This window comes from Chiloscyllium punctatum, chromosome 32 (assembly GCF_047496795.1).
Source record: "Chiloscyllium punctatum isolate Juve2018m chromosome 32, sChiPun1.3, whole genome shotgun sequence".
Classification (NCBI taxonomy): domain Eukaryota; kingdom Metazoa; phylum Chordata; class Chondrichthyes; order Orectolobiformes; family Hemiscylliidae; genus Chiloscyllium; species Chiloscyllium punctatum.
In genome coordinates this window covers 22511974-22538136 of record NC_092770.1, presented here as the reverse complement: position 1 = coordinate 22538136, position 26163 = coordinate 22511974, and the positions used below count along the sequence as shown (strand labels likewise).

Genomic DNA, 26163 nt, shown 5'->3' with positions numbered 1-26163 from the left:
CTCCACATAGTTAGTCACCTGAGTCTGAGTTCAAACACGTTTCCAACAACAAATAGGATTAAAGCTCAACCTTTGCACTGAATTCAAGTGTTTATTTCATAATTGTAAGTTGTATCCTCACATCAATTAGCATTAGCATGGTCATTGCTGAAAACATTTGTGGTAAATAGTTTGCGCAATTCTTAGCTGGGTGCAAGTTACAGGACTTAAATATCCCAAAGTTGCAAACAATTACTGGAGTCCCAGTTCCCCTGACAGTATCAGATAAAGACTTGACTCAAGTCTGGCGAATGACTCTGGAATCCACTGCCAGTAGAATCCACCTCTAATCATCCTTTTCTCATCACTCGTGATGCACCTATACCTTTACTGGGATCAGAGCAGCTGGCTTCAGCCTTTTGATCCTGGCTTCAGACTGGCAAAGGGCTTGGAGTTCTTCAGGGAGCTTGAGAGCTCGTTGAGGAAGGAAAGAAAGTGAGAGTCTTTCTCCGACTTCCTGGAGACGAAGATGACCACAATGGTGAACTGGGGCTCGGGGCGGGTCAGGAAGTAGGTGCTCTGTACCTTGTCATCATAAAAGTAGACGATTTTGTCCAAAGTATTCAGTTCTGCTGCTCGGTCCGTCATGATCATGATCACGTTGGGCCAGTGTATTAGGGGCCGGTCAGTGGGCAAGGAAACAACTGCTGGGTATTGATCAACCCCCTTGGGTGCTTCCCTGTATGAGTGCGGGTGGTGGTATCCGTGGCCTTGGAAAGTCTCGGAGCCCCTGTTGTCAAATATCAGCGAGACATTCTCAGCATCGTACTTGCGAATGAAGCTTGAGATCTTGCCGCAGTAATCCGGGTTGGTCTTTGCGGTCAAGGCCTTCATTTCTGATGGGGTGGTCTGGCGGCCCAGCGCCTCGTGGAAGTAGAAGGTGAACTTGGCCAACAGGGCGGTCTTCAGCTTGGCCAGCCACAGGAAGAGGTGCGGTGGCTGAAGGGCCTTCTGGGTCTGGCCCCCGAATAGGTGCTTCCTGGTCTCCCGCTGCTTCTCAAAAGTCTGCCCCCAGCTCTGCAGCTTGGAGTGGGCGCTGTGCAGGTTCAGCAGCGATGGGAGGAACTTCCACTCACTGATCTCATTTTGCGCCTTCAGCAGCTGAGCCAGCACGTCCACCTCCAGCTGGAAGCTACTCTCCAATGGGCTCAAGATGGGGTGATGGAACCTAAGGAAATAAAAAGCGAACACTCTGAAACATACCTTGGGAATTAGCCACATGAACCTTGGAGGTTGGCTTAACCTCCCGAACTATCAGATTTTCAATTCCCACCAGGCAGCCTGACCCATAAAACACTAATAACTAAGCATCAGAGCAGCCACTATCTGAATGGTGATGGGGAGGTGCAACGAGACCCAGAGGTCCTCATATAACAGTCCTGGAAAGTAAGCATTGCAAGTGAGCAGGCAGTGAAGGCAGCAAATGGTATGTTGCCCTTTACAGTGAGAGAATTCCAGTACAGGAGCAGGGATGTCTTGCTGCAATTCACAAGGGCCTTGCTGAGACCATCCTTGGGAGTATTTATGTTCAGTTTTGGTCTCCGTATCTGAGGAGGGACATTCTGGCTATGAAGCAAGGGCAACAAAGGTTTACCAGACTGATTCCAGGGATGGCAAGATTAACATATGAAGAGAGACCGGATTAGTTAAGACTATATTCACTGGAGTTTAGAAAGAGTGAAGGGATGGCATGGAAACCTCTAAGGTCCTAAATGGACTAGACAGGACAGATGCAGAAAAGACATTCTCAATGAATAGGGAATGCAGAATCAGGGGTCACAATGAAAGGATATGGGGTAGGTCATTTAGGACTGAGATGTGGAGTATTGTCTTTAGGCAGACAGTGGTGAGCCTGTGGAATTCTCTGTCACAGAAAGTCCATTAAGGTCAAAACATTGAGTGTAGTCAAGAAGGAGATATCGTTATTAAGAATAAAGGGACTCAAAGGTTTTGAGGTGAAAGTGGGCACAGGGGACTGAGTTGGATAATCAGCCATGATCATATTGAATGGTGGAGCAGGCTCAAAGGGCTGATACTGCTCCTTGTTTTTCAATGTTCCTTTAAAAGTTAGCCATGGCTAAGTGGATTGGAGACAAAAAAACTCAGATGCTGGAATCCGAAATAGACAGGCAGGAGGCTGGAAGAACACGACAAGCCAGGCAGCATCAGGAGGTAGAGAAGTCGACATTTCGGGTGTAACTCTTCTTCAGGACTGGGGTTGGGTGTGTGGGGGAGCTGCAGACAAAGGGGGAGGCAGGGGCGGGGTGGTGAGGTGGGGATAGGTGAAGACAGGTAGAGGGTACAACCTGGTTGGTCAATGGGAGGAAGGAGTCCGGTTGGTGACAGGGAGTATGGAAGGGTGGGGATCCTCAAATACAGATGCTGCATTAATCAAATTCTGCCTTTTCCCTCCTTCCACAGCTCTCTGTCTCAGCTAGGAGTGAACTAGGTTCCCTGACAATTCTGCAGTGCCATTTGGTGCATATATTCTGTGCTCACATCCCTCAAGTGAGATACAAACTCATAAACTGCTGACTCGGTGCTAAGTGCTACCACTGAGCTACAACTGAAGGAGAAATGCAAAAAAAGGTCCAGTAAGAACAATAAAAATGCAGCCATGTGGCAGCACTTGGTAAATAAACTACTACTGAATTCTTCATTCATAGGGGAAACAGGAAGAAGGCCAGGACAATGTATCAAATTACAGACAGCCCTTCACTGATAGATAATGCATGAATAACCATGAGCACTCCAAGGGAGTTGGTGCAGGTGATTTAGAAAAGTTGATCAGTTCGTTATAATGTGCAATGAAGGTGGCCAGTAGGTCAGGGACGTGGAACACATCGAATTAAGGAAAGCTCCTGAAGATGCTGGAAATCTGAAACAAATACAGAGTACTCTGCTTTAGAACTGGACTCAAAATGATATCTCAAGTTTCTCTCTCCACAGATGCTGCCAGACATGCTGTATTTCTCCAGCAATTTCTGTAATGTGCAACAGATCACATGGCGTGAGTGGTCATGTGATGTTCCCAGAAGACGCTCTGGATGGCTTGAGGGTAGAGTGGGTGGTGTAGTTTAATCATCCATTCCCTCCACCACCCGATGCACTGTAGCTGTAGTGTGCACCAACCTTCAACGTAATGCACTTCAACAACTCACCAAGGCTCCTTCAGGAGCAGCTCCCAAGACTGTGACCTCGGCCACCTCTGAGGGACAGGGCAACAACTGATCATGGGATCACTACCAACTCCAAGTTGCCCCTTTTCCAAGTCTCACGGCCATCTGACTTGGGGACAGAGTGATCAATCCTACATTGGCACGGCTTCAGAGTCTTAGATCTCTCTGCCTAACCACAGGAGTCCGAGAAGACAGCTCACCACCAACTCCTCCAGAGCAATTAGGGAAGGGCAAATGATTAGCAATGACATTCTGAAGATTAAATTTTGAGAATGACAACGTGACCTTTTTAATTGGATGAAATCTTCCCAGTTAATGAGCTCATGGATGATAAACTCCACGCTGTCAGAGATACAAAAAAAAGCATTGGAAAAATGGATAATCCTTCTGACAAATCACCTATAAACCACACCAGCTTCTGCTGTCATTTTGTCAGCAGAATCATTCACTACAGGAGAAATCGCAGTTGGAATACTGTGAACAGTTTTGGACTCTTTATCTAAGGGGAGCTGTACTGGTATTGGAGGTTGGCAAGAGAAAATTCACTAGGTTATCCTGGATATGGAGACAGTATGTTGTGAGGAGAGGTTGAGTTGGTTGCTCCTGCACTCATTAACGTGCAGAAGAATGAGGAGTGACCTTATTGAAACATAAAAGACTCTTGGAGATCTTGACAGAGTAGATGTGGAGAGGTTGTTTGTCTTGTGGAAGAGTCTAGGACCAGAGGGCATAATCTCAGTATAAGGGCTTGCCCACCTAAGACAGATATGATGAGTTTTTTTTCTCTCAGAGAGTAGTAAATCTGTGGAATTGTTTACCACAGAGGGCTATTGAGGCTGGGTCACTAAGTATATTCAAGGCTGAGGATAGAAACATTTTCAATCAGTAAAGGGATCAAGGATTATGGGATACCAAGAAAATGGAGATAAGCATTATCAGATCAGCTGTGATCTCACTGAATAACAGTGCCGACCTGATGGGTTGAATGGCCTACATCTGCTCATACATCCTATGGTCTTATGGAATCTGTACCAACTCTTGTGAAGAACAACACTGTCAATTCCATGCCCTGACTCTTTCCCAGATCCCCAGCAATCATTTCTCCAAATATTTATCCCAATTTTTTCTTTTGCTGGCCACTATTAAGTTGATAAAAAAAGGACAAAGAATTGCAGATGCTGGAAATCAGAAACAAAACAGAAATTACTGGAAAATCTCAGCAGTTGTGGCTTTATCTGCAGAGAGTAAACAGAGTTAACAGTTCAGGTCCACTGACCCTTCTCCAGAACTATTAATCATAGCATCCCTACAGTGTGGAAGCAAGCCATTCAGCCCATCGAGTCCATGCCACTCCTCTGAAGAACATCCCACCCAGACCCATCCTACCACCCAATCCATGTAACCCTGCAATTTCCCATGGCTAATCCACCTAACCTACACATCACATGACACTCTGGATGATTTAGCATGGGCAATCCATCTGACTGTCACATCTTTGGACTACCGGGGGAAACCAGAGAACCTGGAGGAAACCCACACAGTTGCCCAAAGCTGGAATTGAACCTGGGTCCCTGGCGCCACAGCAGCAGTGCTAACCACTGAGCCACCATGCCGCCAAAGTCTACTACGGCATTGTGTCAAAGAAGATTATCCTCAACACGTCTCTTGTTCTTCTTCCAATCACCTTAATTCTGTGTCCTCTGGTTACTGATTCTTCAGCCAATGACAACTGTTTTCCCTTACTTACTGTTTGTCAGACTCCTCACCTTAAACTGCCCATCACTTATGGTTCTGCTTTGTTCAACAGTCCAGCTCATGCCTGCTTAGATCACCGGGTCTCGTACTCACCTGGAACTGTATTTCTGCAGAATAGCCTCCAGCGCGTGCACCACCTCTGTCGAATGGATGGACTTCTGTGTGCTGAGGGAATACATCTTCTCATAGAAGTCAGCGATTTCCATTCGAGCCTGAATGAAAAAGCAAAGCTGCTCGGAAAGGTGGGAGAGGAGCTCTTCTAGATACGGGGGGTTCCCTGTCGCTGAGTTCTGTGCAGTGGTGGCCAACTTGCGCAGCTCACTGTGGAGGGACGTGTAGATAGATCGAATGGAATCCTTCCGACTGAAGAATGACTGCCCACCTGCATGTCCGACCAGATAGAAGAAAGAGTTATATAGACTTTTACACAAATGAAACAGGCCCATTCTCCACATGAGTCTTCTCCCGCTTTACTTCATCTCACTTTAAGAACCAATCCTTTTCACCCTCATATGTTTATCTGTCCCTTTTCATGCATCTGTGCTGTTCATCATAACTACTCCTCCTAGTATTGAGTTCTTCCTTCTAAACACTCTTCAAAAAAAGAACTTAGTTACCCAAATTCCCAGCTGGATTAATTTGTGACTAGATGATGTTTTATAACTTCTTCATGTGCGCTCCCACACACAAGTAGAACATCTTCTTCATGCCCACCCTAAGTAGCCTCTTCATAATTTTATAAACATCTACGATGACATCTCTGCCCTTTCTGGGAGGAATGAGCCCCAGCCTGTTCAGTCTCTGATGATTCAGCTCTGGTATCAAAGTAGCAGCTAAACCTGAGAGCTCCCAGTCATATTAGCACTGAAAACCATTCTTAAAATATATCAGCTGTGATAAAGTGGATCTGCTTGAGACAATGATTTTACACAACTACCCTTTGTTTGAATCCATTGGATCCACAAAGTGGGGGTCAGATCCCAAAGTGGGGCTGAGAGCTGTGAGGCAGTAATGGCTGCTGTGCGGTTCTGACCAGGTTATAATAAATGCGACCCACAATAAAAGGCAGACCCTCATGCAGACAGGATTCCACCCGACATCACCTACCTCCTTGTTCTCACAGGTCTCTCCCCACCCCCCCCTCACAGTATTCACTCAGGGGTTATGATAACTTTCATGCCTCATAAAGGAGTCACAGTGGGAAGTGGTTTGAGGAAGCACAGGCCTAGGCCTGGTTCTGCTCTATGGAATGAGATAAACAAAAACAACTTGATGGTGAAATCCAATAAATGTGACCGAAAGGTAAGTGCTTTAGCGTTTAAAGGTGTTGTCACTCAGCAGATTGGTACCTACACAACAAAGCAAAAATGTCACATTTAAGCCTTTGAATGCTTTAGCAGATGCTTTAAATTCAGAGCCTGCTCACTCACAACACTAACTCTAGATACAGACTCTTAGTGACTAAGAGCACTCATGTTTCACCCTCCACCACTGCGCTGTATTAAACTCCCGCCAAAAACAATGCAGGTCTTCAGGACAAGTGTGTCCAGTTCTGGTCACCCTGCTGCAGCAAAGCTAATATTAAACTGGAGAGGGTTCAGAAAAGATTTACCCGGATGTTGTCAGAAATGGGGGCTTTGAGATTTAAAAATAGACTGGAAAGACTGCGACTTTTTCACTGCAGTATAGGAGGTTGAGGTGTGACCTTACTGAGGTTTATAAAATCATGAGGAGCATAGATAAAATGAATGACAAGGGTCTTTTCCCTATGGTGGGTGAGCTCAAAACTAGGGGGCATATTTGTAAGGTGAGCAACTTTTTTTTTTACACAGAGAGCATTCGTGTGTGGAACGAACTGCCAGATAAAATGGTGGATACAGGTACAGTCACAACGTTTAAAAGATATTTGGATAAGTTCATAAATAGGAAAGGTTTGGAAAGATATAGGCTAAACACAGGCAGGTGGGACTAGTTCAGTTTGGGAATGTGCGGCGTGGACTAGTTGGACCAAAGGGTCTGTTTCCGTGCTGTAATACTCTATATAGAAAAGCACGTGTCCCCAAGCAAATGCAAGACTGTGTGCATAACATACAAATGCACACACATGTACATTTAAACAATTTTGCACAGGTACGGCAATGTGGAATAGCATACATATGTTTATCTATAATGTGAGTCTTTCAACATCATCCTCTGACCACCTCCAATACAAAATCTAGCTGTGGCCTACATGTGACTCCAGACCCAAATCAATATGGCTGAATCAGAAGTGCCTTCTGAAATGGCCCAGCAAGTCATTCAGTTCAAGGGCAATTAGGAATAGGCAATAAACACCACTGTCGCCCACATTCCATAAAAGAATTTTTAAAATCCCAATACTGTGTTCTCTTAAAACTGCATCCTTCATGGTTTCTGCCTTGAATACTTCCTGGGACAAAGCATCCTGTGCTTCAACAATTCTACATAAGAACTGCCTCTCAGACGCTCTCAATATTTTGTTGAGAACTTTAAACCTAGTTCATTCTAGTCCCTAATTCTCCAACCAGAGAAGATTTGTCTTCTCGTAACTTTTCCTCCAATTTAAAAATCAGAGACCTCCCCCACCATCCAGAGTAAAAATCCTGCACCTGCTAATATCATAAAGGCATTAAGATCGTCAAATTACCTGGTGCTCTGCTGGTCTCACCTCTGAATCACAAGGTCTCAGTTTTAACTGGGGCTCTGCCTATCTTCACTGGTGGATGAAAAACATCCCATGGCTATTCCGAAAGAGAGCAGGACATTACCATGACAAATTACCTGGTTATTACCACCTTGTGATTTGTGGGAGCTTGCTGTACACAAACTGGCTGCAGCACTTTATACGTGCCAACAGGGACAACACTTCAAAAGCTGCTTAGTGATTAAGAGAAGCTTGATATAAATGTAATTCTGGATTAGTGGTGCTGGAAGAGCACAGCAGTTCAGGCAGCATCCAAGGAGCTTCGAAATCGACGTTTCGGGCAAAAGCCGTATAAATGTGAGTTTTGCTTTAAAGTCACTGGCCTCATTTGCTGCTGTGCAAACATTAGCTTAGATTCCCTACGGTGTGGAACCAGGCCCTTCAGCCCAATAGTCCACACCGACCCTCCGAAGAGTAACCACCCAGACCCATTCCCCCTAACTAATGCACCTAACTCTATGGGCAACTTAGCATGGTCAATTCACCTAACCTGCACATCTTTTGGACTGTGGGAGGAAACCAGAGCACCCAGAGGAAACCCACACAGACACAGGGAGAACATGCAAACTCCACACAGACAGTCGCCCGAGGCTGGAATCGAACCAGAGTCCCTGGCACTGTGAGGCAACAGTGCTAACCATTGCACCGCCGTGCCGCCCCACAGTTGCCACATTTTCCTATATAACAAAAGTGGTTGCACATCAGGAGTAAGTGATAATTATAACACGTGAGACATGATAAAGCATTATATGAACACATTCCTTGTTTTCATATAACACTGAACACATCAGCCTTGCAAGTCTTTCCCTTTTAGTACTCAAAGCAGCAAAAACTCTCCATCTAAATTTCTTTTTATTACAAAATCACTAGGCATTGTTGCCATTTAAAATACTGACTACTTACAGTTCCTTCTCTAATGGAAAGCACTGGCTAGCTTTCCAAAGGGAATATATCAACGATAAAATGAGTTACAGTCAAACTGATATAGGCTGCCTTTGCCATCCCCCACATTACGGGAGCCATTTAGATGGGATTGATTGCAGCCTTTCTACTGAGCATGATCATTTTTTGAATCCCTTCCCCTAAAAATATACTAATGATATTCAATAATCACCATCTGGTACTTCAGACAAAACACCAGTGAGTTGGTTAATAAGTAGCTCGACCAAATAAGACCAAGACAGAACTAGCCTTTTAATCCTATGACACAACAAGAAATAGCTTTTTGATTAATCAGAATAATCAATTTTTATTGATTAGCTTACAACAAACTGAGACATCAGGAAGCCCCCAGTTGCTCTGGAAACTACAGGTAGCAAGCTCCCAGAAGCCTGTAACGCTTGCCACATGTTACTTCTCAAATTACCTACCTATAGTATCGCAAATTGTTATTAAAATAAATATAGATTAAAAATCCCTTCCAGTTTTAGTTTTTCTGGACATAAGTGGATCAGCATGGCTGTGAGCCAACGATTGAGAGTCAGTGTGTAGAGGATGGATGTGCGGTTGTGTCAGCAATTGGAACAGAAGGAATAAGCACAGCACTGCCTTGATCTGCCCACTGACACTTTCTTAAAAGACACCGAAACATCGCTTTCACTTTGGACAAAACTCTTAATCCAGTTACAAACTGTATTGGTTTGGTGATCATTCAATCTGGGGCCATTTCTATCTTCCAATATGAGCATTTTTTTCTAACTAATGCAAAACAGCTTAAAATTCCACCAACTTTTCCACTATTTTAATTAATTCCAGGTAAATTTCACCAAAATAACAAAATCAAAGGAAAAGTCAAGGCCATTTTCTTTGAAAAGAAAAACAAGTCACAAAGACTGGGGACTACAGGACACCGTCCCATTTTCAGCACTGAACTGAACATCTTTTTACATACTGTCCTCAAACAATTCGGTCTGATACACATTTCCTGAGCTGCAGAAAATATTGCAGATTCTGAAATGCAGAAATACGGCAGAAACGAGAACAAAGGAAAAGCTGGAAAAGCTCAACAGGTCAGACAGAATCTGTGGAGAGAAACAGAGTTAACTTTCAGGCGAATGACATCTCCAGAGTTGTAACTATCATGGCTCAGTGGGTAGCACACACAATCGAGTCGGAAAGCTGTAGAATACTTGCCTATTCCAGAAACTGGAGAATAAAATAAAGGTCAGCATTCTAGTGTATTAACTTCAAGACACAAACGCAAAATCAAATACCCCACCCCACTTCAGTTTATGTATACATAACAGGTTCATGTAGTTATAAACATGTGCAAACACTGTATCACCTAGCTAAGCTCACAAGTGTACACGTGACACAGAAACCTTAGCTCAAACACACGCCCAGAAAGATACTTTCTCTTTGTTCCCCCCCCAAACTCTCCACTTATTTACCCCCACCTCCCTCCTCCATCCACTGTCCCATTCCCTTCACAGCTTTTCACTTCCTCTTAAGACAAGGAGCAGAAGTAGCCACTTGGTTCATTGAGCCCTGACCCCATCATTCAGTAAGATCTTGGAAGCTCTGATAATCCTCAACACTGATTCTTACTTGCTCCCCCTAGATTCCCGTACGGCCGAAAAATCTGTCTATCCTAGCCTTGAATATACTAATGATGCAGCCTTGACAGCTCTCTGCGGGTATTCCTGAGAATCACTGTCCTCTGAGAGAAGCTCCTCCTCATCGCCGTGCAGAGAAAGCATAGTTAACATTTCAGGTCACGTGACCTTTCTTCAGCTCTATTGCCACCTCACCTATCTTTCCCTCAGCCCCGGCCCCACCCCATTTATTTCTCAGCTTCCTTCCCCCCCTCCCCAGTCCTTATGCATGAAATGTCGACTCTCCTGCTCCTCGGATGCTGCATGACCTGCTGTGCTTTTTCCAGCGCCACATTTTATCGACCCTTTCTCTCCCAGACCTGCTGGAATTTCTGATTTTGTTTCTCATTTCCAGCAGCTGCAGTTCTTAGCATTTTTGTTTCCTCCTCATCTCTATCTTAAATAGGTGACCCTTCACTCTGAGATGATGTCCTCTGGTCCTTGACTCCCCACAAGCAGAAACATCTCTATCTATGCCCTGTCTAGCCCCCTCAAAATGTGTATGTTTCAATATGTTCCACCATTTCCCTCTCCTATCTTGCCTCTTCACCCTCATCTTGATTCTCCACCATTTGAATGCATTATTTGGTAGAGGTTCACTATCCTTTGAAGGGACTTTTCCTCATTTCAGTCCTAAAAGGTCTATCGTATGAACAAAGCAGGTGTAACTAGGGGCAGGGGGGTGAGATGTAACTGGGGAAGGAGGAAAAGTGGGAATAAGTGGGTTAGGGGTAATCCAAGGGAGTTTTAGGGTAACTGGGGGCAGGGATGAATGGGTAATTGGGCAGGGTGTAATGAGTGGGGGTAATTGAGGTAAGGTGATTTATTGGGAGAGAAGGGGAATAGGGAGAAGGGAGGGTCAGGGTGGTGAGGATAGCATGGACAGAGAGAGCGAATGCACTGCTATTCAATAAAATCATAGCTGATCTGATTTTAACCTCAACTCTACATTCCTGCATATCCCCAAAAATCTTCCGTGCCCATAGTAATCAAGAATCTATCTGCTTCTGCCTTAAATATATTTGAAGGTTCTGCATCCACTGCCTTTTGAGGAAGGGAATTCCAAAGACAACTCCTCTCAGAAAGAAAAGGAATTGCTCCCTCATCTGTTTTAAAACAGGCAACCCCTCAATTTTAAACTCTGACCCCCTCGTCCTAGTTTCTCCCAAAAGAGGAATCATCCTTTCAACATCCACACGGTGAAGTCCCCTCACAGGCTTATCGTTTCAAATAAGTAATCTCTGACTCTTCTAAACTCTAGAGATCACAGGCCTGACCTGTCTCACCTTTCCTCATAAGGTAATCTGCTCATTCCAATAGCCTAGCAAACCTATGATCTGATTCCAATGCATTAACATCCTTCTGTAAGTATGGTGGCCAGTACTGTACACTGTACTCCAGATGTAGTCTCAGTATAAATGAAACATAATGCATTCAATTCCCCTCGCAATAAGACATTATTCTATTAGCTTTCCTGATTACTTGCTGCACCCACATACTAACCTTTTGCAATCCTATCCTGTACCGAGACTGTGTGCCAGGTCCTAGACATCGAAAACAAGGAAAACATTCTTCCTACATATCCCCACTCTCTCCATTGATTCCCCAGCCCCTCCACATCTCCCTCCCACCACATGATCCCAAATGTCTTTATGCACCCTCTCAGTTCTTGTTAACCCACCATCCTGACCCTCTCCTCCCCATTTCCACTTCCCCTAAGATAGCCCCTTATCTCAATTACCCCCTGCTCATTACAACTTGCCCAATTACCCACTCACCTCTGCTGCCAGTTACGCTAACATTCCCCCAATTACCCTGAGCACACTTACATTCAGCTTACGCTTTTCCCAGTCACGCCTCATCCCCTTCCCCCAGTACCCTCACTAGCAGACACCCCTTACCCTTGCTGCCAGTTATACCCATGCTACCAAATACACCTTCCAGCTGTCCCTCAATCCCTGCCCCAGTTAGTCTTCACCAGTGCTGCCAGTTACACTCTTACCAAGAAATATCCCTCACTCACTCTGTTACCCCCTTACCCAGTGTCTGCCCCAGTTACCTCCTTATCCAGTCTTTACCCCCTTACCCAGTGTCTGCCCCAGTTACCTCCTTATCCAGTCTTTACCCCCTTACCCAGTTTCTGCCCCAGTTACCCCCTTACCCAGTGTTTACCCCCGGGTTTTGCCCCCTTACCCAGTGTTGACCCCGGGTTTTGCCCCCTTACTCAGTGTTTACCCTTGTTAGCCCCTTACCCAGTGTTTACCCCAGTTACCCCCTTACCCAGTGTTTATCCCCGGGTTTTGCCCCCTTACCCAGTGTTTACCCCGGGTTTTACCCCCTTACCCAGTGTTTACCCCAGTTACCCCCTTACCCAGTGTTTACCCCCGGTTTTTACCCCCTTACCCAGTTTACCCCCGGGTTTTGCCCCCTTACCCAGTGTTTACCCCAGTTACCACCTTACCCAGTGTTTACCCCGGGTTTTTGCCCCCTTACCAAGTGTTTACCCCCGGGTTTTACCCCCTTACCCAGTGTTTACCCCGGGGTTTTGCCCCCTTACCCAGTGTTTACCCCCGGGTTTTACCCCCTTACCCAGTGTTTACCCCAGTTACCCCCTTACCAGTGTTTACCCCCGGTTTTTACCCCCTTACCCAGTGTTTACCCCTGGGTTTTTACCCCCTTACCCAGTGGCTACCCCCTGGGTTTTACCCCCTTACCCATTGTTTACCCCAGTTACCCCTTACCCAGTGTTTACCCCTGGGTTTTGCCCCCTTACTCAGTGTTTACCCTTGTTACCCCCTTACCCAGTGTTTACCCCAGTTACCCCTTACCCAGTGTTTACCCCGGTTTTACCCCCTTACCCATTGTTTACCCCTGTTACCCCCTTACCCAGTGTTTACCCCAGTTACCCCCTTACCCAGTGTTTACCCCCGGGTTTTTACCCCCTTACCCAGTGTTTACCCCTGTTACCCCCTTGCCCAGTGTTTACCCCGGGTTTTGCCCCCTTACCCAGTGTTTACCCCGGGTTTTACCCCCTTACCCAGTGTTTTCCCCGGTTTTTACCCCCTTACCCAGTGTTTACCCCGGGTTTTACCCCCTTACCCAGTGTTTTCCCCGGTTTTTACCCCCTTACCCAGTGTTTACCCCGGGTTTTACCCTCTTACCCAGTGTTTACCCCTGGGTTTTACCCCCTTACCCAGTGTTTACCCCAGTTACCCGTTACCCAGTGTTTACCCCCGGGTTTTACCCCCTTACCCAGTGTTTACCCGCCCGGGTTTTACCCCCTTACCCAGTGTTTACCCCAGTTATCCCCTTACCCAGTGTTTACCCCTGGGTTTTACCCCCTTACCCAGTGTTTACCCCCGGGTTTTACCCCCTTACCCAGTGTTTACCCCCGGGTTTTTACCCCCTTACCCAATGTTTTCCCCGGGTTTTGCCCCCTTACCCAGTGTTTACCCCCGGGTTTTTACCCCCATACCCAGTGTTTACCATGGGTTTTGCCCCCTTACCCATTGTTTACCCCAGTTACCCCCTTATCCAGTGTTTACCCAGGTTTTAACCCCTTACCCAGTGTTTACCCCCGGGTTTTATCCCCTTACCCTGTGTTTACCCCCGGGTTATGCCCCTTTACCCAGTGTTTACCCCCGGGTTTTACCCCCTTACCCAGTGTTTACCCCCGGGTTTTACCCCCTTCCCCAGTGTTTACCCCTGGGTTTTTACCCCCTTACCCAGTGTTTTCCCCGGGTTTTACCCCCTTACCCAGTGTTTACCCCGGGGTTTTACCCCCTTACCCAGTGTTTACCCCCGGGGTTTGCACCCTTACCCAGTGTTTACCCCCGGGTTTTACCCCCTTACCCAGTGTTTACCCCAGTTACCCCCTTACCCAGTGTTTACCCCGGGGTTTTACCCCCTTACCCAGTGTTTACCCCCGGGGTTTGCCCCCTTACCCAGTGTTTACCCCCGGGTTTTACCCCCTTCCCCAGTGTTTACCCCCGGGTTTTGCCCCCTTACCCAGTGTTTACCCCCGGGTTTTACCCCCTTACCCAGTGTTTACCCCAGTTACCCCCTTACCCAGTGTTTACCCCTGGGTTTTACCCCCTTCCCCAGTGTTTACCCCCGGTTTTTACCCCCTTACCTAGTGTTTACCCCGGGTTTTACCCCCTTCCCCAGTGTTTACCCCCGGGTCTTACCCCCTTACCCAGTGTTACCCCGGGTTTTTACCCCCTTACCCAGTGTTTACCCCAGTTACCCCCTTACCCAGTGTTTGCCCCCGGTTTTTACCCCCTTACCCAGTGTTTACCCCGGGTTTTGCCCCCTTACCCAGTGTTTACCCCGGGGTTTTACCCCTTACCCAGTGTTTACCCCGGGTTTTGCCCCCTTACCCAGTGTTTCCCTCCGGGTTTTACCCCCTTACCCAGTGTTTCCCTCCGGGTTTTACCCCCTTACCCAGTGTTTACCCCGGGTTTTACCCCCTTACCCAGTGTTTACCCCCGGGTTTTACCCCCTTACCCAGTGTTTACCCCAGTTACCCCCTTACCCAGTGTTTACCCCCGGGTTTTGCCCCCTTACCCAGTGTTTACACCCGGGTTTTGCCCCCTTACCCAGTGTTTACCCCAGTTACCCCCTTACCCAGTGTTTACCCCCCCCCCGGGTTTTACCCCCTTACCCAGTGTTTACCCCCCAGGTTTTACCCCCTTATGCAGTGCTTACCCCCCTGGGTTTTGCCCCCTTACCCAGTGTTTACTCCCGGGTTTTGCCCCCTTACCCAGTGTTTACCCCAGTTACCCCCTTACCCAGTGTTTACCCCCGGGTTTTACCCCCTTACCCAGTGTTTACCCCTGGGTTTTACCCCCTTACCCAGTGTTTACCCCCGGGTTTTTACCCCCTTACCCAGTGTTTACCCCAGTTACCCCCTTACCCAGTGTTTACCCCCGGTTTTTACCCCCTTACCCAGTGTTTACCCCCGCGTTTTACCCCCTTACCCAGTGTTTACCCCCGGGTTTTGCCCCCTTACCCAGTGTTTACCCCCTGGTTTTTACCCGCTTACCCAGTGTTTACCCCCTGGTTTTTACCCCCTTACCCAGTGTTTACCCCCGGGTTTTACCCCCTTACCCAGTGTTTACCCCAGTTACCCCCTTACCCAGTGTTTACCCCCCGGGTTTTACCCCCTTACCCAGTGTTTACCCCCTGGTTTTTACCCCCTTACCCAGTGTTTACCCCCGGGTTTTGCCCCCTTACCCAGTATTTACCCCAGTTACCCCCTTACCCAGTGTTTACCCCCGGGTTTTACCCCCTTACCCAGTGTTTACCCCTGGGTTTTACCCCCTTACCCAGTGTTTACCCCAGTTACCCCCTTACCCAGTGTTTACCCCCGGGTTTTACCCCTTTCCCAGTGTTTACCCCCGGGTTTTACACCCTTACCCAGTGTTTACCCCGGGGTTTTACCCCCTTACCCAGTGTTTACCCCCGGGGTTTGCACCCTTACCCAGTGTTTACCCCTGGGTTTTACCCCCTTACCCAGTGTTTACCCCGGGTTTTACCCCCTTACCCAGTGTTTACCCCCCGGATTTACCCCTTTACCCAGTGTTTACCCCGGGGTTTTACCCCCTTACCCAGTGTTAACCCCGGGGTTTGCCCCCTTACCCAGTGTTTACCCCCGGGTTTTACCCCCTTCCCCAGTGTTTACCCCCGGGTTTTGCCCCCTTACCCAGTGTTTACCCCCGGGTTTTACCCCCTTACCCAGTGTTTACCCCAGTTACCCCCTTACCCAGTGTTTACCCCTGGGTTTTACCCCCTTCCCCAGTGTTTACCCCCGGTTTTTACCCCCTTACCCAGTGTTTACCCCGGGTTTTACCCCCTTCCCCAGTGTTTACCCCCGGGTCTTACCCCCTTACCCAGTGTTACCCCGGGTTTTTACCCCCTTACCCAGTGTTTACCCCAGTTACCCCCTTACCCAGTGTTTGCCCCCGGTTTTTACCCCCTTACCCAGTGTTTACCCCGGGTTTTGCCCCCTTACCCAGTGTTTACCCCGGGGTTTTACCCCTTACCCAGTGTTTACCCCTGGGTTTTGCCCACTTACCCAGTGTTTACCCCGGGTTTTACCCCCTTACCCAGTGTTTACCCCGGGTTTTGCCCCCTTACCCAGTGTTTCCCTCCGGGTTTTACCCCCTTACCCAGTGTTTCCCTCCGGGTTTTACCCCCTTACCCAGTGTTTACCCCGGGTTTTACCCCCTTACCCAGTGTTTACCCCCGGGTTTTACCCCCTTACCCAGTGTTTACCCCAGTTACCCCCTTACCCAGTGTTTACCCCCGGGTTTTGCCCCCTTACCCAGTGTTTACACCCGGGTTTTGCCCCCTTACCCAGTGTTTACCCCAGTTACCCCCTTACCCAGTGTTTACCCCCCCCGGGTTTTACCCCCTTACCCAGTGTTTACCCCCCAGGTTTTACCCCCTTATGCAGTGCTTACCCCCCTGGGTTTTGCCCCCTTACCCAGTGTTTACTCCCGGGTTTTGCCCCCTTACCCAGTGTTTACCCCAGTTACCCCCTTACCCAGTGTTTACCCCCGGGTTTTACCCCCTTACCCAGTGTTTACCCCTGGGTTTTACCCCCTTACCCAGTGTTTACCCCCAGGTTTTTACCCCCTTACCCAGTGTTTACCCCAGTTACCCCCTTACCCAGTGTTTACCCCCGGTTTTTACCCCCTTACCCAGTGTTTACCCCCGCGTTTTACCCCCTTACCCAGTGTTTACCCCCGGGTTTTGCCCCCTTACCCAGTGTTTACCCCATGGTTTTTACCCGCTTACCCAGTGTTTACACCAGTTACCCCCTTACCCAGTGTTTACCCCCGGGTTTTACCCCCTTACCCAGTGTTTACCCCCGGGTTTTTACCCCCTTACCCAGTGTTTACCCCCTGGTTTTTACCCCCTTACCCAGTGTTTACCCCCGGGTTTTACCCCCTTACCCAGTGTTTACCCCAGTTTCCCCCTTACCCAGTGTTTACCCCCCGGGTTTTACCCCCTTACCCAGTGTTTACCCCCTGGTTTTTACCCCCTTACCCAGTGTTTACCCCCGGGTTTTGCCCCCTTACCCAGTGTTTACCCCAGTTACCCCCTTACCCAGTGTTTACCCCCGGGTTTTACCCCCTTACCCAGTGTTTACCCCTGGGTTTTACCCCCTTACCCAGTGTTTACCCCAGTTACCCACTTACCCAGTGTTTACCCCCGGGTTTTACCCCTTTCCCAGTGTTTACCCCCGGGTTTTACACCCTTATGCAGTGCTTACCCCCCTGGGTTTTGCCCCCTTACCCAGTGTTTACTCCCGGGTTTTGCCCCCTTACCCAGTGTTTACCCCAGTTACCCCCTTACCCAGTGTTTACCCCCGGGTTTTACCCCCTTACCCAGTGTTTACCCCTGGGTTTTACCCCCTTACCCAGTGTTTACCCCCAGGTTTTTACCCCCTTACCCAGTGTTTACCCCAGTTACCCCCTTACCCAGTGTTTACCCCCGGTTTTTACCCCCTTACCCAGTGTTTACCCCCGCGTTTTACCCCCTTACCCAGTGTTTACCCCCGGGTTTTGCCCCCTTACCCAGTGTTTACCCCATGGTTTTTACCCGCTTACCCAGTGTTTACACCAGTTACCCCCTTACCCAGTGTTTACCCCCGGGTTTTACCCCCTTACCCAGTGTTTACCCCCGGGTTTTTACCCCCTTACCCAGTGTTTACCCCCTGGTTTTTACCCCCTTACCCAGTGTTTACCCCCGGGTTTTACCCCCTTACCCAGTGTTTACCCCAGTTTCCCCCTTACCCAGTGTTTACCCCCCGGGTTTTACCCCCTTACCCAGTGTTTACCCCCTGGTTTTTACCCCCTTACCCAGTGTTTACCCCCGGGTTTTGCCCCCTTACCCAGTGTTTACCCCAGTTACCCCCTTACCCAGTGTTTACCCCCGGGTTTTACCCCCTTACCCAGTGTTTACCCCTGGGTTTTACCCCCTTACCCAGTGTTTACCCCAGTTACCCCCTTACCCAGTGTTTACCCCCGGGTTTTACCCCTTTCCCAGTGTTTACCCCCGGGTTTTACACCCTTACCCAGTGTTTACCCCCGGGTTTTTACCCCCTTACCCAGTGTTTACCCCCGGGTTTTACCCCCTTACCCAGTGTTTACCCCCCGGGTTTTACCCCCTTACCCAGTGTTTACCCCAGTTACCCCCTTACCCAGTGTTTACCCCGGTTTTTACCCCCTTACCCAGTGTTTTCCCCGGGTTTTACCCCCTTACCCAGTGTTTACCCCAGTTACCCCCTTACCCAGTGTTTACCCCGGGTTTTACCCCCTTATCCAGTGTTTACCCCTGGGTTTTACCCCCTTACCCAGTGTTTACCCCAGTTACCCCCTTACCCAGTGTTTACCCCAGTTACCCCCTTACCCAGTGTTTACCCCTGGGTTTTACCCCCTTACCCAGTGTTTACCCCCCGGTTTTTACCCCCTAACCCAGTGTTTACCCCCGGGTTTTGCCCCCTTACCCAGTGTTTACCCCGGGTTTTACCCCCTTACCCAGTGTTTACCCCCCGGTTTTTACCCCCTTACCCAGTGTTTACCCCCGGGTTTTACCCCCTTACCCAGTGTTTACCCCCGGGTTTTTACCCCCTTACCCAATGTTTTCCCCGGGTTTTGCCCCCTTACCCAGTGTTTACCCCCGGGTTTTTACCCCCTTACCCAATGTTTTCCCCGGGTTTTGCCCCCTTACCCAGTGTTTACCCCCGGGTTTTTACCCCCTTACCCAATGTTTTCCCCGGGTTTTGCCCCCTTACCCAGTGTTTACCCCCGGGTTTTTACCCCCATACCCAGTGTTTACCCCTGGGTTTTACCCCCTTACCCAGTGTTTTCCCCCGGGTTTTGCCCCCTTACCCAGTGTTTACCCCCGGGTTTTACCCCCTTACCCAGTGTTTACCCCCGGGTTTTACCCCCTTACCCAGTGTTTTCCCCGGGTTTTACCCCCTTACCCAGTGTTTTCCCCCGGGTTTTACCCCCTTACCCAGTGTTTACCCCCGGGTTTTACCCCCTTACCCAGTGTTTACCCCAGTTACCCCCTTACCCAGTGTTTACCCCCGGGTTTTTACCCCCTTACCCAGTGTTTTCCCCGGGTTTTTACCCCCTTACCCAGTGTTTACCCCCTGGTTTTGCCCCCTTACCCAGTGTTTTCCCCAGGTTTTTACCCCCTTACCCAGTGTTTACCCCCGGGTTTTACCCCCTTACCCAGTGTTTACCCCTGGGTTTTACCCCCTTACCCAGTGTTTACCCCCGGGTTTTGCCCCCTTACCCAGTGTTTTCCCCGGGTTTTACCCCCTTTCCCAGTGTTTACCCCCGGGTTTTACACCCTTACCCAGTGTTTACCCCCAGGTTTTTACCCCCTTACCCAGTGTTTACCCCCGGGTTTTTACCCCCTTACCCAGTGTTTTCCCCGGTTTTTACCCCCTTACCCAGTGTTTACCCCCGTGTTTTACCCCCTTACCCAGTGTTTACCCCCCGGGTTTTACCCCCTTACCCAGTGTTTACCCCAGTTACCCCCTTACCCAGTGTTTACCCCGGTTTTTACCCCCTTACCCAGTGTTTTCCCCGGGTTTTACCCCCTTACCCAGTGTTTACCCCAGTTACCCCCTTACCCAGTGTTTACCCCGGGTTTTACCCCCTCACCCAGTGTTTACCCCTGGGTTTTACCCCCTTACCCAGTGTTTACCCCAGTTACCCCCTTACCCAGTGTTTACCCCCGGGTTTTACCCCCTTACCCAGTGTTTACCCCCGGTTTTTACCCCCTTACCCAGTGTTTACCCCCGGGTTTTTACCCCCTTACCCAATGTTTTCCCCGGGTTTTGCCCCCTTACCCAGTGTTTAGCCCCGGGTTTTTACCCCCTTACCCAATGTTTTCCCCGGGTTTTGCCCCCTTACCCAGTGTTTACCCCCGGGTTTTACCCCCTTACCCAGTGTTTACCCCCGGGTTTTACCCCCTTACCCAGTGTTTACCCCCGGGTTTTTACCCCCTTACCCAATGTTTTCCCCGGGTTTTGCCCCCTTACCCAGTGTTTACCCCCGGGTTTTTACCCCCATACCCAGTGTTTACCCCCGGGTTTTACCCCCTTACCCAGTGTTTTCCCCCGGGTTTTACCCCCTTACCCAGTGTTTACCCCCGGGTTTTACCCCCTTACCCAGTGTTTACCCCCGATTTTGCCCCCTTACCCAGTGTTTACCCCCGGGTTTTACCCCCTTACCCAGTGTTTACCCCCGGGTTTTACCCCCTTACCCAGTGTTTTCCACGGGTTTTACCCCCTTACCCAGTGTTTTCCCCCGGGTTTTACCCCCTTACCCAGTGTTTACCCCCGGGTTTTACCCCCTTACCCAGTGTTTACCCCCGGGTTTTGCCCCCTTACCCAGTGTTTACCCCCGGGTTTTTACCCCCTTACCCAGTGTTTTCCCCGGGTTTTGCCCCCTTACCCAGTGTTTACCCCCGGGTTTTTACCCCCTTACCCAGTGTTTTCCCCGGGTTTTACCCCCTTACCCAGTGTTTACCCCCCGGGTTTTACCCCCTTACCCAGTGTTTACCCCCGGGTTTTACCCCCTTACCCAGTGTTTACCCCAGTTACCCCCTTACCCAGTGTTTTCCCCCAGGTTTCACCCCCTTACCCAGTGTTTTCCCCCGGGTTTTACCCCCTTACCCAGTGTTTACCCCCGGGTTTTACCCCCTTACCCAGTGTTTACCCCCGGGTTTTACCCCCTTACCCAGTGTTTACCCCCGGGTTTTGCCCCCTTACCCAGTGTTTACCCCCGGGTTTTGCCCCCTTACCCAGTGTTTACCCCCCGGGTTTTTACCCCCTTACCCAGTGTTTACCCCCGGGTTTTGCCCCCTTACCCAGTGTTTACCCCCGGGTTTTACCCCCTTACCCGGTGTTTACCCCCCGGGTTTTTACCCCCTTACCCAGTGTTTACCCCCGGGTTTTGCCCCCTTACCCAGTGTTTACCCCCGGGTTTTTACCCCCTTACCCAGTGTTTACCCCCCCGGGTTTTTACCCCCTTACCCAGTGTTTACCCCCCGGGTTTTGCCCCCTTACCCAGTGTTTACCCCCCGGGTTTTGCCCCCTTACCCAGTGTTTACCCCCGGGTTTTATCCCCTTACCCAGTGTTTACCCCCGGGTTTTGCCCCCTTACCCAGTGTTTACCCCCCGGGTTTTGCCCCCTTACCCAGTGTTTACCCCCGGGTTTTATCCCCTTACCCAGTGTTTACCCCCGGGTTTTGCCCCCTTACCCAGTGTTTACCCCCGGGTTTTGCCCCCTTACCCAGTGTTTACCCCCGGGTTTTACCCCCTTACCCAGTGTTTACCCCCGGGTTTTGCCCCCTTACCCAGTGTTTACCCCCGGGTTTTTACCCCCTTACCCAGTGTTTACCCCCGGGTTTTGCCCCCTTACCCAGAGTTTACCCCCGGTTTTTACCCCCTTACCCAGTGTTTACCCCCGGGTTTTGCCCCCTTACCCAGTGTTTACCCCCGGGTTTTGCCCCCTTACCCAGTGTTTACCCCCGGGTTTTTACCCCCTTACCCAGTGTTTACCCCCGGGTTTTACCCCCTTACCCAGTGTTTACCCCCCGGGTTTTTACCCCCTTACCCAGTGTTTACTCCCGGGTTTTGCCCCCTTACCCAGTGTTTACCCCCGGGTTTTACCCCCTTACCCAGTGTTTACCCCCGGGTTTTTACCCCCTTACCCAGTGTTTACCCCCGGGTTTTGCCCCCTTACCCAGTGTTTACCCCCGGGTTTTGCCCCCTTACCCAGTGTTTACCCCCGGGTTTTTACCCCCTTACCCAGTGTTTACCCCCGGGTTTTGCCCCCTTACCCAGTGTTTACCCCCGGGTTTTAACCCCTTACCCAGTGTTTACCCCCCGGGTTTTTACCCCCTTACCCAGTGTTTACCCCCCGGGTTTTGCCCCCTTACCCAGTGTTTACCCCCGGGTTTTTACCCCCTTACCCAGTGTTTATCCCCGGGTTTTGCCCCCTTACCCAGTGTTTACCCCCGGGTTTTACCCCCTTACCCAGTGTTTACCCCCCGGGTTTTTACCCCCTTACCTAGTGTTTACCCCCCGGGTTTTGCCCCCTTACCCAGTGTTTACCCCCGGGTTTTTACCCCCTTACCCAGTGTTTACCCCCGGGTTTTGCCCCCTTACCCAGTGTTTACCCCCCGGGTTTTGCCCCCTTACCCAGTGTTTACCCCCCGGGTTTTTACCCCCTTACCCAGTGTTTACCCCCCGGGTTTTGCCCCCTTACCCAGTGTTTACCCCCCGGGTTTTGCCCCCTTACCCAGTGTTTACCCCCGGGTTTTGCCCCCTTACCCAGTGTTTACCCCCCGGGTTTTGCCCCCTTACCCAGTGTTTACCCCCCGGGTTTTGCCCCCTTACCCAGTGTTTACCCCCGGGTTTTGCCCCCTTACCCAGTGTTTACCCCCGGGTTTTGCCCCCTTACCCAGTGTTTACTCCCGGGTTTTGCCCCCTTACCCAGTGTTTACCCCCGGGTTTTGCCCCCTTACCCAGTGTTTCCCTCCGGGTTTTGCCCCCTTACCCAGTGTTTACCCCCGGGTTTTGCCCCCTTACCCAGTGTTTACCCCCGGGTTTTGCCCCCTTACCCAGTGTTTACCCCCGGGTTTTACCCCCTTACCCAGTGTTTACTCCTGGGTTTTACCCCCTTACCCAGTGTTTTCCCCGGGTTTTACCCCCTTACCCAGTGTTTACCCCCGGGTTTTGCCCCCTTACCCAGTGTTTACCCCCGGGTTTTTACCCCCTTACCCAGTGTTTACCCCCGGGTTTTACCCCCTTACCCAGTGTTTACCCCCCGGGTTTTTACCCCCTTACCCAGTGTTTACTCCCGGGTTTTGCCCCCTTACCCAGTGTTTACCCCCGGGTTTTACCCCCTTACCCAGTGTTTACCCCCGGGTTTTTACCCCCTTACCCAGTGTTTACCCCCGGGTTTTGCCCCCTTACCCAGTGTTTACCCCCGGGTTTTGCCCCCTTACCCAGTGTTTACCCCCGGGTTTTTACCCCCTTACCCAGTGTTTACCCCCGGGTTTTGCCCCCTTACCCAGTGTTTACCCCCGGGTTTTAACCCCTTACCCAGTGTTTACCCCCCGGGTTTTTACCCCCTTACCCAGTGTTTACCCCCCGGGTTTTGCCCCCTTACCCAGTGTTTACCCCCGGGTTTTTACCCCCTTACCCAGTGTTTATCCCCGGGTTTTGCCCCCTTACCCAGTGTTTACCCCCGGGTTTTACCCCCTTACCCAGTGTTTACCCCCCGGGTTTTTACCCCCTTACCTAGTGTTTACCCCCCGGGTTTTGCCCCCTTACCCAGTGTTTACCCCCGGGTTTTTACCCCCTTACCCAGTGTTTACCCCCGGGTTTTGCCCCCTTACCCAGTGTTTACCCCCCGGGTTTTGCCCCCTTACCCAGTGTTTACCCCCCGGGTTTTTACCCCCTTACCCAGTGTTTACCCCCCGGGTTTTGCCCCCTTACCCAGTGTTTACCCCCCGGGTTTTGCCCCCTTACCCAGTGTTTACCCCCGGGTTTTGCCCCCTTACCCAGTGTTTACCCCCCGGGTTTTGCCCCCTTACCCAGTGTTTACCCCCCGGGTTTTGCCCCCTTACCCAGTGTTTACCCCCGGGTTTTGCCCCCTTACCCAGTGTTTACCCCCGGGTTTTGCCCCCTTACCCAGTGTTTACTCCCGGGTTTTGCCCCCTTACCCAGTGTTTACCCCCGGGTTTTGCCCCCTTACCCAGTGTTTCCCTCCGGGTTTTGCCCCCTTACCCAGTGTTTACCCCCGGGTTTTGCCCCCTTACCCAGTGTTTACCCCCGGGTTTTGCCCCCTTACCCAGTGTTTACCCCCGGGTTTTACCCCCTTACCCAGTGTTTACTCCTGGGTTTTACCCCCTTACCCAGTGTTTTCCCCGGGTTTTACCCCCTTACCCAGTGTTTACCCCCGGGTTTTGCCCCCTTACCCAGTGTTTACCCCCGGGTTTTACCCCCTTACCCAGTGTTTACCCCCGGGTTTTACCCCCTTACCCAGTGTTTACCCCCCGGGTTTTTACCCCCTTACCCAGTGTTTACCCCCCCGGGTTTTACCCCCTTACCCAGTGTTTACCCCCGGGTTTTGCCCCCTTACCCAGTGTTTACCCCCGGGTTTTACCCCCTTACCCAGTGTTTACCCCCGGGTTTTACCCCCTTACCCAGTGTTTACCCCCGGGTTTTGCCCCCTTACCCAGTGTTTACCCCCCGGGTTTTACCCCCTTACCCAGTGTTTACCCCCGGGTTTTGCCCCCTTACCCAGTGTTTACCCCCGGGTTTTACCCCCTTACCCAGTGTTTACCCCCGGGTTTTACCCCCTTACCCAGTGTTTACCCCCCGGGTTTTTACCCCCTTACCCAGTGTTTACCCCCGGGTTTTGCCCCCTTACCCAGTGTTTACCCCCGGGTTTTACCCCCTTACCCAGTGTTTACCCCCGGGTTTTGCCCCCTTACCCAGTGTTTACCCCCGGGTTTTACCCCCTTACCCAGTGTTTACCCCCTGGGTTTTTGCCCCCTTACCCAGTGTTTACCCCCGGGTTTTACCCCTTACCCAGTGTTTACCCCCGGGTTTTACCCCCTTACCCAGTGTTTACCCCCGGGTTTTGCCCCCTTACCCAGTGTTTACCCCCGGGTTTTACCCCCTTACCCAGTGTTTACCCCCGGGTTTTACCCCCTTACCCAGTGTTTACCCCCTGGGTTTTTACCCCCTTACCCAGTGTTTACCCCCGGGTTTTGCCCCCTTACCCAGTGTTTACCCCCGGGTTTTGCCCCCTTACCCAGTGTTTAACCCCGGGTTTTGCCCCCTTACCCAGTGTTTACCCCCCGGGTTTTGCCCCCTTACCCAGTGTTTACCCCCGGGTTTTGCCCCCTTACCCAGTGTTTAACCCCGGGTTTTGCCCCCTTACCCAGTGTTTAACCCCGGGTTTTACCCCCTTACCCAGTGTTTACCCCCGGGTTTTACCCCCTTACCCAGTGTTTACCCCCGGGTTTTGCCCCCTTACCCAGTGTTTACCCCCGGGTTTTACCCCCTTACCCAGTGTTTACCCCCGGGTTTTACCCCCTTACCCAGTGTTTACCCCCGGGTTTTGCCCCCTTACCCAGTTTCTGCCCCAGGAAGCCCATGCTGTGGTAGGCCTTCTCTGCGGCCGCCAGGTGAGCGAGTGCGGCGAGGATTCCGCTCCAGGAGGGGCCGGCGCTGCGGCTGCTCTCCTTCTCCCGCTCCACATAGTCCTTGGCGCGGTCATGGGAGCACACCCCCAGCTGAGAGAAGAAGGTCTCCAAGACCGCCTGCTCCACCGGCACCGGGCCCAGGCCCGCCGGGGGATCGCTCATCGCCAGCCCGGGGGTGAGAGATGGAGGGAGAGGCCTCGGGAGGAGAGCGGGGGCCCGGCCAGAGGAGAGGGAGGGAGGGCGGGGAGCGAGGGACAGGCCGCGGTCTCGGTCTCCAGCTGCAGCCGGGCGCCGGGAGGGAGGGGCAGGGACCGGAACCTGATCCGGGACCGAGAGACGCTCCCCGGGCCCAGAGACAGCCCCATCCCCTACCCCCATCCCCAACACATCCCCCCCCCCCTCACTGATCCCCAAAACCATCCCCTACCCCCTTCCCCAACACATCCCCCCCCCCCCTCACTGATCCCCAAAACCATCCCCTACCCCCTTCCCCAACACATCCCCCCCCCTCACTGATCCCCAAAACCATCCCCTACCCCCATCCCCAACACATCCCCCCCCCCTCACTGATCCCCAAAACCATCCCCTACCCCCTTCCCCAACCCATCCCCCCCCCTCACTG

The 26163-nt window shown here is 51.0% G+C and overlaps 1 protein-coding gene across 1 annotated transcript; it reads right to left on the bottom strand.

The window, feature by feature from the left end:
* Positions 1–71: 71 nt before the first annotated feature.
* Positions 72–25838, bottom strand: kics2 (KICSTOR subunit 2). Its single transcript, XM_072551896.1, has 3 exons — positions 25469–25838; positions 5067–5355; positions 72–1207 (listed from the first exon to the last, which is right to left on the bottom strand). Exons 1-3 carry the CDS (start codon positions 25701–25703, stop codon positions 391–393), a joined length of 1341 nt encoding a protein of 446 aa, XP_072407997.1. The 5' UTR covers positions 25704–25838; the 3' UTR covers positions 72–390.
* Between the last annotated feature and the right edge of the window lie 325 nt (positions 25839–26163).